Here is a 19,953-nt window from a genome sequence, read left to right as displayed (position 1 = left end):
GTGAGATGATGCAGAGTCAGGAAGGGCTTTGGGATAAGAGGACAGTCCAGTTCATAAGGGGAAGTCCTTGCTGTTTCTGATTGGTGGAAGCTAATAGTACACAAAATCTATGTATGAGCCAGGTGAGGTGGCTCTGGCAGTTGGCCATGATGGGAACTAGGTCAAGATTTCAACATACATTCAGGAGTCTAGAACAGTATTGGCTTCACCACCAGCAGCTGTTAACTGTTGAATATCTCTTCTCCTCTCTACCTTCCAGGCTCTTGCATTTAAATTTAAATAACATCTGAGGATTTCTCTTTCACCAAGTAAAATCATTTCCCCCATTTTAAAAGGAGGCAACTGAATCTTCCCAAGGGTAAATGACACACCCCAGAGGATGCAGCTCAGGGGTGGGGAGCAGGGCTGCAGCTTTTCAGATTAGCATGCTAGAGAGGAGAAGGAGCTGCTTAGAACTGCTTAAAGGACGTGGGTTGCAGTTCACTCACCCCAGGCCAGTCTCTTAATCTCTGCTAACCAAGCTTCCTCACCTACTTCCCAGGATTGTTGAGCCATCCAAATGAGATGGCTTCTACAGAAGTGTGGAAAATATTAAAGCACTTTATAAACATGGGATGCTATTAATAAAAGGACAGAAGATGAAATCAGCCCACCCAGGAACATTAACTCTTCAATCACTATGGCTTCAACAAAAGGGCCACACCTTCTTTTGTCCCCCACAGACTAAATGCTTTAAATAAATTGGCCAAAGAGTTCTTAAGCAATTTTTCAAAGCTGCTGGGCTCACGGATGCATGCTGGTACTTGAACTTGTCTTTCCAGGGAACCTGAGTGTCTTAGATTGAATACAGACATCCTGCCTGTGCTATTTATCTAATCTGGGAAAAGGAACGATTTTACTGTGATTATCAGTCTGCTCCAAAGAAATGACTACTGTGATTTTACAACATGATTCTATAAGCTACAAAAAAGACTGAGAAAACAATAGCACACAATAGCTTCCCATGAAAAGGGGTACATCATATACAGTAGTTCATTTTTTATTATCATCAACATTATAAAAAAAAGTCCACAGTTCAGTACCTAGAAAACATAAATGTGATTGTTTAAAGTCTAAGACATTTGGCATATAATGTGACAACATGGTATTATTACTTTTTTATTTGCCTGCCTACTAAAAGGCAGCCACCCAATTAAGAGCTGCACAATTACAACAATGCAACCTGTAAGCCATTACAAACAACACATTTTGAGCCAATGTGACAGACGGATTGACTACTCTGGCTTTGCAAGTAACGTCAAATGTAGTATTCTCCTTCCATCTAAGGATCATTTAAAAGGATAAAAACCACATACACCAAAACAAAATAACAACATTGAGTGTCAGGATTGGGCACATATCACTTGGGGACCCATTCCTGGGCAACATCATTCCAACATGTGCTGGAGCAGGGATGGGTCCACCTCCGCAGTCCGGAGACCCTCATGCAAGCTTCGGAAGGTGGCTTGCTTCCCTAAGCGCTGCCTCCAGCGTACAAACGCTTCCACCACCTGTGATTGGATGTTGTGGGGATGGTTGGCCTTGCAGCGATAGACATCAGTCTGGGACAGTCCCAGTGACAGCACGACGGACTCCCACTCAGGGCCCAGCCTCTGGGCCAGCAGGTTAATCTGCCGGTCAGATGGGGAGCTGTTGAGGATGTGTTCTGGGATTCCAGTCATTCCATCACCTGAAGAAGAAAAGAAGGTGAAACAAGCTGGGAACTGCATCAGCTGGTGGCAGAAATGTGGAGAGGCTGTGGCCAGCACTCCCACCTTGTAGTGCCCAGCTACCTCTGGCCTTCCTGAGGGTTGCTAAGCACAATGTCACATCTCCGGGTTTAAGAAATGACATTAAGTGCCTAGGAAAGTATTTAATAACAGAAATTTTGAAAAGAAAAAGACAACAATCAATGATAATTAACTAATCTATATCCTTTATTCTATTTAAAAAATGCATATAGGATGACCTGTACAAACTGCTTTGTGAGAGGCTTTTTTAAACACCTATTTTTTTCATGAGATGGAATGAAACTTTCTGGGAGGAGACAATAAAACAGCTCTTCTGGGGCCCTACCTGGAAGCTGGCAGTGGGGCTTGCAGCAAGGGTGACATACTCCCTGTGGGAAGGCTTGTACTGCATGGTGACATCTCTACCCAACAGCTGCTTTCTCCCGATGTGCTTCGATCAGAAACAAACAAAAAAAGGTGCCTTTGCCAACAATGGCTGGAGCCAAGAGGCCTGCTGAGAGCAAGCACACTGGAGCTAGAGCAGGGGTGGATGGTGCTAGCCATCAGCCCCAGGGGCCACAAGAGCAGATGAGCCCAGAGGGGAGACAGACAATGTGCTGCTGAAGAGCAATACAAAACTTTGACCTGGCACTGCCTAATCCAGATCCTGAGCCTTCTAAGCAGCATGACACTTAGTGAATGGGATAGAACAGTGCCCTGGGTTAGCAGACATGTCCTAACTCAGTGAGTATTGAAGAAGGCCAAAGCCAAGCCCCTGAGCATGGGAAGGATGAGCTGGGAGGAGGGTGAGTGAGGAGTGACTGGGAGGTTGGTGTCATGCAAATGGAACTGCACGTGCAAAGGCGCAGAGCTAGAAAACACTGCCCTTGGAGGACGTGCGGGGGTGCAGAGCAGCCACTGACAGGGAGCCTAAGCATCCAAACAGAGGGCACTGGTTATGGGCACATTCAGACACTTGCATGTTAGAGCACGGGACCACATTTCCTGTCCACTCGTGGCAGGCAGATGTGGGCCACCAGTCTGCTGCTCTGTTAGTGATCCCCTAAGAAGGCAAAAGGCATCCTTATGAAAGATGACTTCCCACTGCTCTGCCTTTGGCCTCTAGGCAGTTGTCAATACCTTAGGGGTGAGTTGCAATAATATTATTCAGAACTGTTTCTGGTGTTGGTCAACCTTGCAATTAAAGAAAAAAAAAAAGACCAAGAAGCATCTAGAACATTGATGGCATTAGTGATCAGCGTTCTGTATTAACAAAAGTGATTTCCAGGTTTTTATTTAAAAAATGAGCTTGCTATAAAAAATTCCAAGCAACAATAAAAAAAAGAAGGAAACAAACGATCCATCCCCCACCATGGTGTTTACTGTTGGCAATCATTTTGTGCTCTTCTTCACGCACAAGTACTGTCAGGCAGATGGCAATAATTTCATTTACAATGGGATGCGAGAGCTTTTCTTGAATAAGGGTTATTTAATGTTTGAGTGAAACAGAAGAGAGAAAAAGCAAAAATGAAACAGCAGACTTCTTACTTGCAGTTAAATGATTAAACACACATTCAATTTAACTAAGAGGGAGAAAAACCATGAAAATACACAACGTTAACTCCATGTTTTCACAATCATGTTCTGTAACTGACACGTTATCTTCTTCTCCTAAGCCTTGTGCTTTTTGTTGCTTATTCATTTGTGTCTTGTCGGGAACCTAATGCTTCCATTTTTGTAAGAGTAATCCATGAGCCTCCTCTTCACACGTTGTTTGCTCTGAAGACCACACTGTGAGGTTTAGATGTTCCCTAATTGTTGTTGTCGTTATTAGTATTCAACCATGTTTTCTCTATTCCTAGTTGTTACTTCTATTTGAATCACCTGATTGATTTCATCACAGGGTGGCTTTTTATTTTTTTACATTTTTTCCGAAGCATTCACAGTTGCGATATCCCTCAACTTCTTTCAGGTCAAGAGTTATGTGTTTATTGCTTTTGCTGGAATCAAAACATAGTGTTTGAGGAAAATCTATATCACTTCTATATTTTCAAATCAAAATTCTGAATTATGCATGTAATTTTTTTATTCTGAAGTAATTTTACTTCCTTCATGAGTTTGTAGATCTTGCTCATACTTTTGAAAGTATTGATTTATTCCTTCTCATGATATTTGAAAGGCGGAGAGGCAGAAGGACAACCGGCCAAGGCTCTTCCGGTTCACTCCTCAGATGCCCACCACAGGCCACAGCGTGAAGTTGGCTGTTGATTTCCATGCACTGTCCTGTCTCAGACATAGGGTAGAGCTCGCCAGGCTTGCCCTTGCTGGGGCATGACGCCCTGTGCTCTTCGGGAGCCAGTAGCACATCTCAGATCACAGTTGGCACGTCTTTCCTGCCTCTCAGGAAGGTTTTGGTTCACACTGACCAAAGCTATCTCCTCACCTCCTCCCATATTTACCCGTATTAGGAGTCCTCAGGACTTTGTCCCTTATGCCCCGAGGGTTCGTGTGTTACAAGTTTGATCCCCAGTCTGGGGATGTGTGGCATGGTGGAGGAGGAAATCCCTAAGAGAGACCTATGGGAGGTCCTTAGGTCACTGCAGGCCTAACTCCCATCTGGTAATGGATCGCTCACGCCAGCACATGCTGTACCCATGCACCACCTGCTAGGAGGCCTGTCTCCAAAATCAAACCAATGGGGCCACCTGACCCCACACTTTCAGCCTTCAAACCTATGAATCTAATAACTCTCTCGTCTTCTTAGAGTGGCGCTGCCTCACCTAGTCAGTTATAGTAACAGAGATGGACTGGTACACTCTGCTCATCTTTTCCTCAGTGCTACTTCTCAGGGTCAGGATAGCAACTGTTTCCTTTCTTGCCTTCTGTAGAGTTGTAATCTGTAATTCGTCTGTTTACTGCTGGGGAATCTGGAATAAGTTTGTTTTTGTTTTAACTGCTTTCTGGTCTAGTTCATCGGGTGTTGAGGACTGAGCATCTGTGTTCCCACTGCTCTCTGTAGTCATTCCCTTTCCTTCCGGCCAGCGAGAGGGCAGCAGACGCTGGCAGCCAATTATATGGAAGCAGGGCAGAATTTGTTGATTCTTCCACACCTGCAGGGTGACAGACCTTGGGCGAAGAGTGCCACTTAACTGGGAGATGGCAGCAACATTAGATGCAGGCTGGAGCCAGGTAAGTGGAACATAAGTATGACCCTGACCAGCAAATCCAGCCCTCCTAACCAGACATTTCTGTATACATGCAGAGGCCACAGCAACCGTTTGTGCTGTGTGACCTTTCTATCTAGAGAGGTATCCTTAGGAGGTACTCTCAGTTGGTGGAGCCTACTGGATGCATGGTTACTTAGAATGAGAGCTTTAAGGCTTCTATGTCATCTACCAACTGCAGAAAACTGGTCCAGCTATAAATAACTCCACTGTGACTATCTGTCTACTATTTCTCCAAGTTAGTATGCATACCACTAGTGGTGTGCAAGCCAGTATCAGGAAGTACACGGACGAATGCTCTACATTATAACAGCCATACCTCTAAATTCACCTGACTGGAAAGGTTCAGACAGCATTACAAACCCATGATTGCAACAAGTATTACGATAAAATACAAGCCAAAAAAAAAAAAGCAGTTATAAAGGTAACTAAAAAAGAAAAGCTGATGAAAAATAAGTAAACAAAAAGAAATATTAAAATAGTGGTACAAGAGGGATATTTATATATATATATATATGAAGGAATTTCATAAAATATGTACAAGAATGAAAAAGATATACTTATTTTGGAGCAAAAAATTGAAATTTCTGCATGATTCCATTTTAAAATAGATTCGTCAAAACCTTTTAAATAAGACACCTTGTATGCACAGATCTTGAAAATGCTCTGGCATTAAAATGAATACCTTCCTATTCTTTAATGAACTTTTAAAAGTGCTTGTAATATAGAGCAGAAAAAGGTACATAGGAACCCAATGAGGTTTAGGAATCCTCTGCAAATGCCCAATTGCACTCCAGGCAGACACAGGACAGTCAGGGTGTCCCAGTGCCTTGCAGGGCCTTTGGCATCCTGCCGGATGCCCACTGGTGCTAGTAACACCAGGAACTCTACCAGGAGCTGCACGTTCACACTCCCTGTGCCATGCAGTACCATTCCTGGTGAAGAACGCCCAGATGCTGTGGTGAAAAAAATGCCCATCCTGGTTCTCAAACCAGATGTAGAAATGCAACTGCCTCAAAATATCCCCCCTTAAACAAATCAGACATCTTTTAGTACAGTTCTCAATGAAATAAAAACTCATCTGTTTCAAAAAGAACAACATACATAGACAAAACTTTTTTACAATGAAGACAAGTGTCCATTCAAAGGATGGGGTATGTCCCCCCACTTCTATCATCCTATCCATTTTCTCATTTCTCCACCACACACCATCTCTATGATCATGCACAAAGGAAAACATTAGTGAACATTAGTGTTCTCTTGTTCTTCTCTAGCCAGCTCCTCCTCACTCACCTATTCCTATCAAAGCTCGTCTGGCCTCAAAACTTAGTGTTTCCCTTCAATTCCTATTGCATTTACAGCCAAGTCAGATGGCATTCTGCACAATATGTTCTAAATATGGCATTCTTGTTTCCTAAGCTCCTTACGAGAAGTGATCACATCTTCTTGCTCAGCACAAAAGCAACAGCACAACTTACATTTTTTCATTAACTGATCCTATTTTTTTTGAAGATTCTATTTTATTTTTATTGTAAAAGCAGATACATAGGAGGAGATACAGAGAGAAAGATCTTCCCATCTGTTAGTTTAGTCCCCAAGTAGCTGCAATGGCTGTAGCCCAGCCGATCTGAAGCCAGAAATCGGGAGCTTCCTCCAGGTCCACTGCATGGGTGCAGGATCCCAAAGCTTTTGGACCATTCTCTGCTGCTTTCCCAGGCCACAAGCGAGGAGCTAGATGAGGAGTGGAGCAGCCAGGACATATACCAGTGCACATATGGGATCCCAGTGCAGGCAAAGCAAAGATTTAGCCACCAGGCCATTGCGCCAGGCCCCAACTAATCCTAATCTTAAAGTGGAAGAGTCCTTCAAGCACAGTTTATGAGTCATCATCTCTACTAGCTATAGTTTCTGACTTTGTTCCTGAAAAAGGTTCTCTCTTACAACAAATGCCTGTGCAAGTGGCACCATTTCTCCCCTCCTGCTGAGTATGGGTTGTTTGGCTGAAGGAAAGTCTGGTCAGCTTCCCATTTCTACTCCACATTCTATGATATGTGCCCACCTTAAACGGAACCCGAGATTCCTCTAGAACTACACAGGTTTCCAAAGAGGCAGAAATGCACAGGATGAAGGAGACCCAGCAGACATGGACACAGCTGTTAGAACAGCCACATATACTTGTAGTTAGGGGCCTAAAATAGCAGAAATGTTTTTAAGTACAATGCTACTTTTTAAACGTCAATTAGTTCGTGATACGATTAGAGATGTTGTAAGCAGATAGGCATTCTCCATGAGTGATTCAGTTGGGCATGGGATAGTACTTTTAGAAAACTTATTACATACAGACAGATATTTGTAACAGTGAGACGGGTGGAGCGGGGGCTGGGGACACGAGCTGCGTACACAATCCAAGAAAGTGGCATTGAAACAAATAAATAAATAAATTGAAAAAGAATATAGATATAAGATTGTCACTATCTTCAGACAATAAAATTTAACAAAATACATAGAAAATGACCAGGATTAATCTGCTAGAATAAAAAAAAAAAAAGAGGGGGGGGGCAAAACTGCCAGAAATAAGATGAATCTTTAAAATTTTTTTTCAATGCTTTAGTAATAATCAAATACAAAATATGATATAAGCCATGAGAAGTAGAAGGGATCTAGGAATTAAATTAATAAAAAAACACATAAACCTCTGGAGAAATTTTAAAGCCCATTTAAAGAGCAGTAGACAAATGAACATGAAAGAGGCTTTCCAGAGAGCAATGAGTGAAATATAATGTACCATAACTTGATAAGCAGAGACGGAGGGAGCCCAGGCAGGCAGGGAACGGAAGGGAGGAAGCGAGGGAGAAAGAAAGGAGGGTGGGTTAGAAGCCAGTCTGTGAACCTAGCTGCCCCTCAGTGTCCCTGGGCTGACCACATGTGAGTTTATCCGTGGCTGCCAGGCCAGGGGTAAGGAGGAAGAGGGTCCCGGGGTAGGAGATGCCAGTCTCAGGAGGCTAACCTCCCAGAACTCCTTGATTCACCTTGACCCTTGAGAAACAGGGTTCTGCAGCAAAAACAAAAACAAACCCAAACCACTGCAGCTGAGAGACTGGCAGCCAGAAAGATTAGCCCTTTGAAGAGAAGACTACTTGCATCCCCTTGTTCTGCTGGATCATCACACAGAACAATGCAGCCTGCTCCAAAAGCCAGAGAAATAAACTGTTTGGGCGAAAGTTGATCTGCAAAAAGATGAGGTGACAGCCTATTCCAGAAAACAAGGCCTTGGTGCAACACACAAATAAATCCTGCGTGTTGTAACAGAAAACTTGATTTGACTATCAAGTCTGTGGAAGGTCAACAACAAAACTGTTAGCAATAATTGAGTTCTCACTGAATGACCAGTTGGGAGGTAGGGCAGACACAGCTCAGGGCTAAGAATCTGCAGGTCTGGGTACTATCTATACGTAGATCTGCTACCAGCTAGCCATGGTGCACCGGGTAAGTCAGTTAGCCTTGCTTAGACTCCTTCTCATCTCTAACAGGCAACATCAGGTGACAACCAAGGCCCCACTTAGACATAACATATTATCTTTTTTAGAAGCAATTTTGTTATTTTTCACAGATCTCAGGATTTTGAACTACTCATTAAATTAACAATTAGTCATTTATTATTGTATTATTTCTCCTTATATGTCCTTGAAGGCACAACCAAGCCTTTCAGGCTTTTAGGCATGGTTTTCACTTACTTGTTCCTACTTTTTAAAGATTTATTTTTTTATTTTTATTACAAAGTCAGATATACAGAGAGGAGGAGAGACAGTGAGAAAGATCTCCCATCCGATGATTCACTCCCCAAGTGAGCCGCAACGGCCGGTGCTATGCCGATCCGAAGCCAGGATCCAGGAACTTCTTCCAGGTCTCCCACGCGGGTGCAGGGTCCCAAAGCTTTGGACCGTCCTCGACTGCTTTCCCAGGCCACAAGCAGGGAGCTGGATGGGAAGTGGAGCTGCAGGGATTAGAACCGGTGACCATATGGGATCCTGGCGTCTTCAAAGCGAGGACTTTAGCCGCTAGGCCATACTGCCGGGCCCCTTGTTCCTACTTTTTAAACGTCCCATGTGGGAAGTTTAAAGAAAACAATAGTGAAATGAGTACTTGGTACAATAGAATCCTCAGAACAGTATAAAAAGTTTTATCAGTCACAGTGCGATTTTCCGATCTATTCATTGCTCTCAGCCTTTCACACTGACTTGCCCCTCTTGCACTAACTTTCCACCAAGTGTAGTTTGTCTGTGTAGTCCCATTCTCAGCGACCACTCCCATTCTACCCTGGGAGTCCCCTTGCTGGGTCACTTTTCACCTCCCAACAGAGGACTCACTACAGAGACGGACTCTCTGCTTGCAGCTGGCTGCCCCATGTACACGTCCACATGCCCATCCTTACTACAGGGAAAGCTCCTTTCAGGCAGTGATAAATTCCAGGCCCTGCACAGAGCAGGTGCTCACCACATACACGGTAGATAAATGAATGTATTAGGACTGACCCATCACAAAATGACACACTCACTTAACTCTGGTCTCACACTGAGGCTCTAAGTGTCACCAAGTGTGCTCACTTTTAAGTTACTTAGCTCTTAACAACCAAAGAGATTGCACTGATTAATCCCAGAGTGACTAGAAAATTCACAGGAAGGACTACATTAAAATATTTTCAGGATAAAAGGTAGCCTGCTACTCATTTCTGTGCCAGCTTGGGCCCAATGAGCCCCCATGTTTAAACTGGAATAGAAAAGACATGGGCAAACCCCAAGATGGCTTCTGGGTGAATGCGGCAGTGTGAGCCTAACTCCAGCAATTCCATTACTCCAGTACTAAAGGAAATGAACAAAGCAACACAAAACAGGAAGCCCATCAAGAAAGATGGTAGGACCCATCTCCTTCCAATTCCAAACTCCCAGAAGCTCCATCAATTAGTCAACAAACCTTAATTCTAAGGAATTCACTCTAACATTCTCAAATCTAAAGAAGAACAAATGAAGTGGGTTTTCCTATCTTTTCTTTCCCTCCCTTTCAGTCTGAGTAGCGTGGAGATGGTAACGGCTGCATGGAAGGATGGGAAGATAAGAACTGTGGACAGTGAGGACTGACTGTCATTGGCAAACTGTGGAGACATTTCCATAGTTGCAGGCAGGACTGAAAGAGCAGGTGGTACTGTGTGGTCTCACATAAACAACTCAGTGGTGCTTATCTCTGCCCTGCTCCTCAAGGAAAGTAGACAGGAAATGGCTGGTCTTCGAGGGGCAACACACAGTGGTCGGCATCTGACACCAAAGGCTAGATAACTGCCCACATGTGAGCAGGATGGAATGGAACGTTATGGCAGTTGAGCAACATACTGCTGCAACAAATGATTTAAAAAGGGAACACTACATGGAAGAAAACGCACCCAAATCAAAAATTAGCAATCCCCAAAGAATAAGGGAAAGTATTTTGTGTCACAGAACAATTTAATAAGAAAATAATAAGAACAAGAATATTATAAAATCAGAGGTTAACAAAGATAATTAAAAAACAAAATGAGATTTTAAAAGAAGCCTGGCATATTAACATGATAAATTGAGGATCAAAACAGCATCACTATGAAGCTAATAAATTAGAAACACCAAGGAAAAAAAGGAAGATGACTCACAATTATTATGCTCCAGTCAAGCTGAACTTGCAGAAAAAGCAGAAAGCTACAGTGGAGAGAAAAACACCTTCTACTGAAAGATTGCCAGATATCCCGAAAGCAGAACAGCCAGGCCAAAGAATTCAAAGACCTCATACAAGAAGACCTTCCTACAATGAGTAAGCAATAGAGCAATCTCAAGAGAGCATACTCTGTTTTCAGAAAAAGTCGATATGGAACGATCAACTGTGAGATACACTCTGGTTAAATAACTGAATTTCCAGATCAAAAAATAATTCTTCAAGCAGAGAGAGCAAGCTGTCTACAAGGAGAGGGTAAGCCAGTAAAACTTAGCAGTATTTTAAATGCAAAAGAAAGAAGTGATTCCTCTAAAATTCTAAAGGGAGTAAGGAGATTGTGTGAATATTATTCCTCACCAGGATGATACTCAGTTATAATCATTAAATAGCCTTGAACATAAAAAAAAAAAAAAAACACCAATTCACCAGACATGAGACCTCATTTTAAAGTCCTGACAATCTAGTCAGTGCAGTGAGTAAGATAATGGTATCTATATGTAGTGGCATACCAACAGGGAGTGGCTGGAAATTATTTGCTTCAGATGCAGGTAATAAAGGATGAATTATTCACAACGAACTCAAAATCAGTAATACACCCACTAAAAAATCAGCCTGCTTTTTAAAAAATTTGCATTTGTTTGTTTATTTGGGCAAAGGGGAGGAGAGACAAACGAAAAAAAAAAAAAGGAAACAAGTACTTCTTTCTGCTGGCTTGCTTTCCAAATGCTAGCAAAAGCCAGGGCTAAGGTGGGCTGAGTCTGGAAGCTGGCAGCCAGGAACCCATCATCTTGAGCCAACACCGGCTGCCTCCCAAGGGGGCATTAGCAGGAAGCTGGAACTAAGACTTGAACCCTGGCGTTCTAAGAGGGGATGTAGGTGCCCTAGCCTATGTCTTCTTTTTTAAAGGTTTTTAAAAAATTTTTTTATTGGAAAGGCAGATATACACAGAGCAGAAACAGTGAGGAAGATCTTCTGTCTGTTGATTCACTCCCCTAATAGCCACAATGGCTGGAGCTGAGCTAATCCAAAGCCAGGAGCCCGAAGCCTCTTCTGGGTCTCCCACATGGGTGCAGGGTCCCAAGGCTTTGGGCCATCCTTGACTGCTTTCCCAGGCCTCAAGTCAGGGAGTTGGATGGGAAGCAGGGCCACTAGGAATAGAAAGGGCAGCCATATGGATTCCAGCACTTACAAGGCGAGGACTTAAGCCACTAGGCTACTGCGTTGGGCCCTCTAGCCTGTGTCTTAACCAGCAAACCAAACACTTGCCCCTATTCTGCTCTTCATATCACTTCAAAGGAGGCAAACGGTAACATCTCCTTCCCACTGTAGTCAGATGCTCCCCCACCTGCAGCTCCAACTAAGCTCCTTCATTTGCTCCCTTGGTGTCAATAATAGAAAAGTCACAAGAAAAAGATCAGTGCCGGGCAATGCATTCATGTAGTTATAATATTAACTTGGAACAACAGAACAGAACCCCAAATGTAAGAGAATACTAAGATAACAAATCAAAATCACAGCTAGATTGTGGACTAGATTGCAAATATTATATACCTTGACTGTTTGAAAAATAACTATTTAACTCATCAAACTCTAGGAGGCAAGCAAAGGAAGGGGAGTGTTGATGATTTCGTTTGTTATGGCAGGAAGGAAATCAATCCTGTCTTCCGGTGGGTGGTGAAATGCAAATGAGGACAGACAGCATTAGGCTGTTACCTACAGTGAACACAAGTCTAAGGTTCATTCCGTGCTTGGCTTCCCCTACTGCAGGCCCACGTGTTTCCTCAGCGCAGAGTCCCCTTGCGCAGGCTGTGCACATGATGGGCCTGTGGCTCTTGGGTGCCCCTACATGAGAAGCCGGAGAGAAAGATGAGAGACTGGCAACCTGGCCATTCAGCGGATCCATATGTAAGCCACATGGGTCATTTCTACTAAAGTCTTATGGCTAAAGCACAGTCTAACTTGAGGAAGTAGGATTCTCCCAAATCCCAGAGCAGGCAGCTAACAGGGAGCACAGCAACAATGGTAACCGCCAAAACATAATCTGAAAAACTACAACATAAAAATGAGCAAGTTCTTTATCATCTCTTTTCTTAACCTTCGAAATTTTTTTTTAAAAAAACAGTATTTTTACTGGGAGAAAGTGTTTATTCAAAGTTTAGATATTCCTTAATTCTTAGTTGGTTCCTTTTTCTCACATTAAACTCAAGTAAATTAAATATGGTGGTTTGTAAATTTAAACTTTAATTTTACCATGTATCATATGAGTTCACTTTTATAAAAACACTTTCATGTCTCTATGCCTCTGTATGTCATCCCATTCATCCATGCATATTTGTCTCTGTTCTGCTCTCCATGAATTGTCCATGTCTCTGCTCATGCATGCATCCCTCCATCCGTCTGTGCAATGCTATCGGCATATGTACCCATCCATCCATCTGCACAACGCTTAGAGATGTCCAAGACTATGTTCACTCAATGTTAATATTGCTCATTTCTGAATGATAGGATTTGTGGTAGTTTTCCTTTTCTACATTCCATGGGATGTAGAATAAAACAAACATAATAAAGTCATGAGAATCTGAATGAATGAGAAGTAACATCTGATCTTCTTGCATTAAGCCTTAAAACTTGAATGTATTGGAAAAGAAATACGTAAGTTTTTATATTGCTGCAAGAAAGGAAGAAGAACTAAAGGGGAACCACTTCATGATAATTATATACTCTTTGAGATGACAAAACAGGTTTAATGTTGGCATCAGCACTTGTGGCTCCAAGAGTTCTCAGAGCTATAGAAACTTCAGGCCTATGTGGTTGGTCTGAATCTGTTATGCAAAAGGTACACTTTTCTGTTTCACTGACCTTAAAAAAAACTCTGATTTTAGAATCTTTCTTGATAAAAGTTTATCCAATCTAATTTCACCACATATATAGTTGCTTATGAGTTGTTTCAATGAATATGGGGTGATTTTTCCTTCACTGAAAAAAACATGGATGGATAGTGTCATAGCACAGTCAAGTTAAGCAACTACTTCAATACTAGCATCCTGTATGCAATTGCTGATTTGAGTCCTGGCTACTATGCTTCCACTCAAGTTTCTGGATAAGGAGCCTGGAAAAGCAACAGATAATTATCCAAGAGATTGGGGTCCTACTACTCATGTGGGAAACCAAGATGAAGGTTCCAGACTCTTGGGTTCCGCCTGCCCCAGACCTGGCTGCTGCAGCCATTTGGGAAATAAACCAGCACATGCAAAATCTTCTGTCTTTCCCTCTATTTCTGCCACTCTGCCTTCTAAATAAATTAAAAACACATGGATGTAACAATACAAAAGTACAATTAAAGAAATGAAGGTTAAAAAAATGACTTCTGGTCAGGGCTAATTTATCCATTAGTGAAGGTACTGCCAAGGGCTCATAATACTTTCTTGGGGACCATGGAAAATTTTAATTTCTTTTATTATCAGAAGAAAAGGTGAATTTTAGGTCAGGTAAAATACTTGAAAATGTAATATTCACATGTTTATGGTGGTACAATTAGATTACAAAGTAACTTTTTTAGAAAGGAAAGACAGGTAAAAAAAGAAATAGGGGGCCAGGGCTCTGGCTCAGTGCCACATCCCATATGGGTGCCAGTTTGCATCCTGGCTACTCCATTTCCCATCCCTGCCTGTAGCCTGGGAAAACAGCAAAGAATGTCTCAAAGCTTTGGGGCCTTGCATCCACATGGAAGACCCAGAAGAAGCTCCTAACTCCTGGCTTCAAATGGCTTAACTCCGGCAGCTGCAGCCATTTGGGGAGTGAACCAATGGAAAGATTTTTCTGACTTAGTTTCTCTCTGTAAATTTGCCTTTTTAATAAAAATAAATAAATCTTTAAAAAAATTTAAGAAGAAAGCAAAAAGCCCCACAAAGGCAAAAGTGTCTCCAGCCATTAAGTGCCCACGTGGCTCTGCCTAATATTTCCAAATCACAAATTCAGCGATGGACTTAAAAATTAGTTGGTTTATGAAAACTTGTACTTAAAAATTAAATTGCAAACTTCTTGTCTGTTCATGAACTCCCAGAAACTACTGTCAATTCCCAACATTAGTTACAGCTCTGCTTCTTCACAGGCTGTTTGCAAAAGACATTAAAGATTCCTTCATGTACAAATTATATCCTACAGATAAAAAGTTCTGGGTTTCTTCCTTTCCTAAATGCGAAAAATGAATTCCCTAATCAGTATTTCTCATTAATCACTGTTCTCTAAAATTTTCAAAATTGCTTAAAATGTTATGGTCTTAGGCTTCTAGTTCAGGGTCACAAGCTTGAAAGCCATACCTCCCCCACCTATGCACTCCTTTCTGCCCACCTGTGAGTCAAACCAGGTTCACCTATCATCACCTGGAACCCATGGGGGGGCGGGATCACATTGTTGCGTAACCACACCCCTCACAAGCCCCTATAAAGGCCCACGCTAGGACGGGGCTCACACACCTGGTGGGGCTTCCTTCGCTCTCGCATTCTTGGCCTCCCCAGCACCTGCTTGCTCTCTTGCTTCCTGAGGGTAGAGGTAGCCTCTAAACATGGCTCGTGCATGTCTGCATTCCTCATCCTCTGTTCACTGTTTGGGCAAGTCAGCAAAGATGCGAATGCTAAGATGCTTTGTACCTCTAATTTGTGTACTTTCAAGAGTTCCAGGAGAGGTGAGGCCTAGCAGTAATGGAATGTGGGCAGAAAAGCCAGGAAAAGGTTGAATGTTTTTAGCTTTGCAAGTGTGTCTAGGTTGTTCGCTGCATGTCTCTTAGGATAATTTATGTTGCTGGGGAAACTGGAACATAGGTCTTCTCTTTAATGAACAGACTTCACAGTGATGATCATTTGTTCTTCTCAGGGTTTCAATTCAGACTGGATTGCAGCAGTGACTTTTCATTTGCTAATTTCTACTGCGCACTGCCATCACCAAGCTTGGTTAATAAAGACTCCTTAATACATCCTAGACTTGTCTTGCATGGTCTCTCTCACACCCAGCAACAAAAAAATATTTGCAACTTTATTTTAATCTTCAAAATCAAATAGGAAAATACTTTAATTGATACCTAAGCTAAAAGAAAAATAAGCTGGCCCCATGGTTCCTTGATACTCTCTTTAAGGCTGTTTCCTGGATAAAGAGCACAAGATGTTAACTGAAGAAGCTCCAACTTCACATAATAAATTATGAAACAACAATTCATCAGGATTTAGATTGTCCTTATTAATCGCAAAGCTGGCCAGAAAGACAAGATCATTAGTAATGCTTACAAGGCAGCTGACTTCAGCCATCAAAAGCACATTTTCTGGGTGAAGTTTCAACTGGGTTGAGTGGCGTGATGATGAAACCCAAGAGAGAATACAGTATGAGACAGTCATGCAACTTTGCCAAGCAAAATCCTTCAAAGCTATGGTCCAGTAGTAGTCTTATCAGCAACCTAAGAGCAGAGATCCACAGCAGGTTTTTTAATTTGCTGCCTTCCCAAAGCTGAAAGGGACCACAATATGGTGATTGACAGAAGCAGGAATCAAAATAGTCTGGACAGATTGGTGAAATGATATGGAAAAGGATTTAGCTTGGTTTGGTATAAATGTAATATCCTACCAGCAAGTTGAAAAAAACCAAAAACATAGGGAATGCTTCCAATCTGGCACAAATGTGGTTGATGGATGAAGTCTCCAATGTTTTAATTAGCTGCAAATGCAATATGACTGGCACACGCACACACACACACACACACACACACACACACCCCAGAGCAATCTTAAGTTTCATGAACATGTAGTTTGCAATCAGGAACAAGGAAGATAGCAGTGTCACAGAATTTGCATCAGCGAAACTGGCCACTTGTGGAAAACAAGCTGACTGCCCATTTTATGAATGGAGATGCAATCAAAGACTGAGCCCAGAGTCTATTCAAACACATGAACTTGTGAGCAAACATTAGCTCAGTGTGAAAGCATGTCGCATATACTGCGGAGAACTCCGGATTCCAAGACACACACAGTGTCGTCTTGCTCACAGCTAGCACCTGGCACATTGTCCAGCGGACCGCAGCTCCTGGGAGATCGCTTCAAATTGAGTCTACAAAAACAAACAACTACCATATGGAGCAGCTGCATTTTAAGCTCTCACGGAACACAAAAGTGCAAGGCACCAAGAGCCAGCAACAGAGATAATCCCAGCTGACTCTGGAGTTTTGTGATTCCTGACCAATTTTTAATTTTCCAGGTTTGCAACATTTCAATTTTTGTGTAAAAAGTGAGATTTCAGTAAAGATCTCTTAAATTAACTGAAATGCATCTAATTTCACATGAAGTGCAACAACATGTATTAGGATGACATGTATTAATCCAAGGAACACTGAGGGTTGATAGGCACTTTTTAACTGCTAATGAAACAGCAGCTTTCAAATTGAGCTACTTAGGTAAATGGTTCACAGACTTTCTAAAGCACCCCCGTGGAGCATTAGGCTTGCAGATGCCTTACCTAGAGCAATTTGCCAATTTTGCCAGGTAAGGGGGTAAAAAAAAGGCAAGGAGATACAGTCACTTGCTTCTTCTTACAATTAATTGTTAATGGATCCCAGTAGGTGACAAAGTGACCTGCAGGTGCCTACCCTGGCACACGCCAGTATTTAATTTACAATCGCAAATAACCAGCTCAACTGAACCTAGGGCTTGTTTATGAAAAGATCTCAGGAATAGCAGGTGTATCACTAACAAACAATCTACTTGTTAAGTTTTTCCATTCTTTGTCTTTCTCTATTTTTTAATCAACAATTTGATTTAGAAATACAGGTATCTGATACTAGAAACAAGTACATGTATGTGTGTGAGACAAGCCCAAAGACGAGTGTAACCACACACACACAAAAGTACTTAATCTTTGCCTCATGTTATTCTAGTTTATCTTATTTTATTTAAATCCTGACTAGCAACCACTGGATTGAATTTATGTTCCACTAATGCATAGCAATCAGAAATTGACAAATGTTGTTCTAATGCACATTTGGCTGCCTGATTTCTACTTTACATTCAATCACTGGCTCACATGTCATCTCCTGAAACAGTGCTGGGATTCTTCCAAGCATAATGCACCATGCCCACCTTGGAAGGGCTAAATGAATGGTAGTGAACACAGAAGGAGGGCCCGGCACCGTGGCCTAGCAGCTAAAGTCCTCGCCTTGAAGATGCCAGGATCCCATATGGTCACCGGTTCTAATCCCGGCAGCTCCACTTCTCATCCAGCTCCCTGCTTGTGGCCTGGGAAAGCAGTTGAGGACAGCCCAAAGCTATAGGACCCTGCACCCGTGTGGGAGACCTGGAAGAGGTTCCAGGTTCCCGGCTCCGGATCAGCACAGCACTGGCCGTTGCGGCTCACTTGGGGAGTGAATCATCGGACGGAAGATCTTTCTCTCTGTCTCTCCTCCTCTCTGTATATCTGACTTGGTAATAAAAAATTAATAAATCTTTTAAAAAAAAAACCCACAAAACAAAACAGAAGGAGCGGGCAGATGCAGGAGAGGACGGGAGCTGAGAGGCCTTCACCTAGGTCTCACACTGGAGCAAGGGCAGGGAGGGTTCTCCTGTGGCCCCGAGATTAACTGGGCACCCTCAGCTTTCTGTCAGGAGTGCTCAATAAGCAACTGTTGAAATAAAGTCTTGAGGGAGCTGATGAAAGAGCTGACCCTGAAAGCAAATAAAAGAGCCCATCCATTAGAGGCTGAGCACGGGTAGCTGATATACTGAATTTGGCTCACAGATATGTTTCATTTGGCCTGAGCGGTTCAAAAAAAAAAACTACAGAGACAGCACTTGAAAATTGGGAAGTTTCACAAAATTCCAGATTTGTGGCTTTGTCTGTCAGCTCACCCGAGCCATCCCCATTCTCTCCAGCTTCTCCCATTGCTGCATGTGAAAGCTTAGTCCCGAGCTGCTTTGCTATCTCCAGGAACTCCCAGGCTCCATGGGATAACAGCCTGTGGTCCGTCACCACCTAATGCCTTGTGGATGCACCTTGAGTCGTCCAGGAAAGTGGGGCACAGTCTGAAGGAACCCCTCGGCTCAGAGCGGCACGGGCCTTCCCAAGCCTCTGTGGTCTCCCCAAGGGTGAAACTTTGGCAAGACAGCTGCCCTTGCTCTCCTCCTTCCTCTGGCAGAACAAGGGAAAAAAAAAGGTGAAGTCATAGAATATAAGGGCCAAAATTAGAACATTCTATTTCTTCTTGTATCCTTTGGCATCAATTAATACCATTTTGCACAGGTGGGTTTTCAATAAACTTGGGAGCAAGGCTGTGGAAAATTTTTTAAATGCTGGATTGTTCCCAAAATGCCAATTGTTCAGATATAAAAATGTGTTTCATCCTAATCAAAATCTCTGCATATATTTATATAGGAATTGACAAGCTGATTTTAAAATGTATAAGGAAGGGCCTGGTGCAATGGCCTGGCAGCTAAAGTCCTTGCCTTGCATGCACCGGGATCCTTTATGAACATCAGTTCTAATCCCAGCAGCCCCGCTTCTCATCCAGCTCCCTGCTTCTGGCCTGAGAATGCAGTAGAGGACAGCCCAAAGTCTTGGGACCCTGCACCCGCCCCCACCAGAAGAGGCTGTCTCCTGGCTTCGGATTGGCTCGGCTCCTGCCGTTGCGGCCGCTTGGGGAGTGAATCATTGGATAGAAGATCTTTCTTTCTGTTTTCCTCTCTGTGTATCTGACTTTCCAATGAAAATAAAATAAACCTTTTTAAAAAAATGTATAAGGAAGTGAAGTAACCAAACAATTGGAATAATTTTGTCAAAGGATAAAATAAGAACAACTACATTAACTGATTTCAAGACTTATGCTAAAGCTTATAGAAGTCAGGACAGTGGGTATTATTGAAAAGACAAGTTAATGAAGTCCAGAGGCCGATCTAACAAATCTACATGGATGACTGACTTTTCAGATTTTATGTACTTGAGAGGCTGGGACACCACCGGGTGGGTATCAAATCCAGGTCTCCCAAACGAAATGCCCTTCCAATGAAGAAAATGACAGTGTTAGACAAAGTGCTAAACAAAGGCTGCCTGCATGTGCGCGCACGCGTGTGTGTGCGCGCGCACACACACACATACACACACACATCTTACATCACAGACAAAGATGAGCTCAAAATGGACCAGAGATCCAAATGCACAATCTAAAATTCCAAAGCTTCTAGAAAAAAGCATTG

The 19,953-nt window shown here is 42.6% G+C and overlaps 1 protein-coding gene across 6 annotated transcripts in view; it reads right to left on the bottom strand.

The window, feature by feature from the left end:
* Positions 1 to 1,145: 1,145 nt before the first annotated feature.
* CRADD (CASP2 and RIPK1 domain containing adaptor with death domain) overlaps positions 1,146 to 19,953 on the bottom strand; it is a 257,348-nt gene continuing 238,540 nt past the window's right edge. For all 6 annotated transcript variants that reach the window (XM_058673715.1, XM_058673716.1, XM_058673719.1 and 3 more), the window contains one exon: positions 1,146 to 1,729. In XM_058673715.1, coding sequence (XP_058529698.1) covers positions 1,428 to 1,729 — 302 coding nt within the window. In that variant the 3' untranslated portion in view covers positions 1,146 to 1,427. The remainder of the gene's footprint in view (positions 1,730 to 19,953) is intronic.

The sequence above is a fragment of the Ochotona princeps genome, chromosome 15 (assembly GCF_030435755.1).
Source record: "Ochotona princeps isolate mOchPri1 chromosome 15, mOchPri1.hap1, whole genome shotgun sequence".
Taxonomy (NCBI): Eukaryota; Metazoa; Chordata; class Mammalia; order Lagomorpha; family Ochotonidae; genus Ochotona; species Ochotona princeps.
This window is presented reverse-complemented; position numbering and strand designations above follow the sequence as displayed.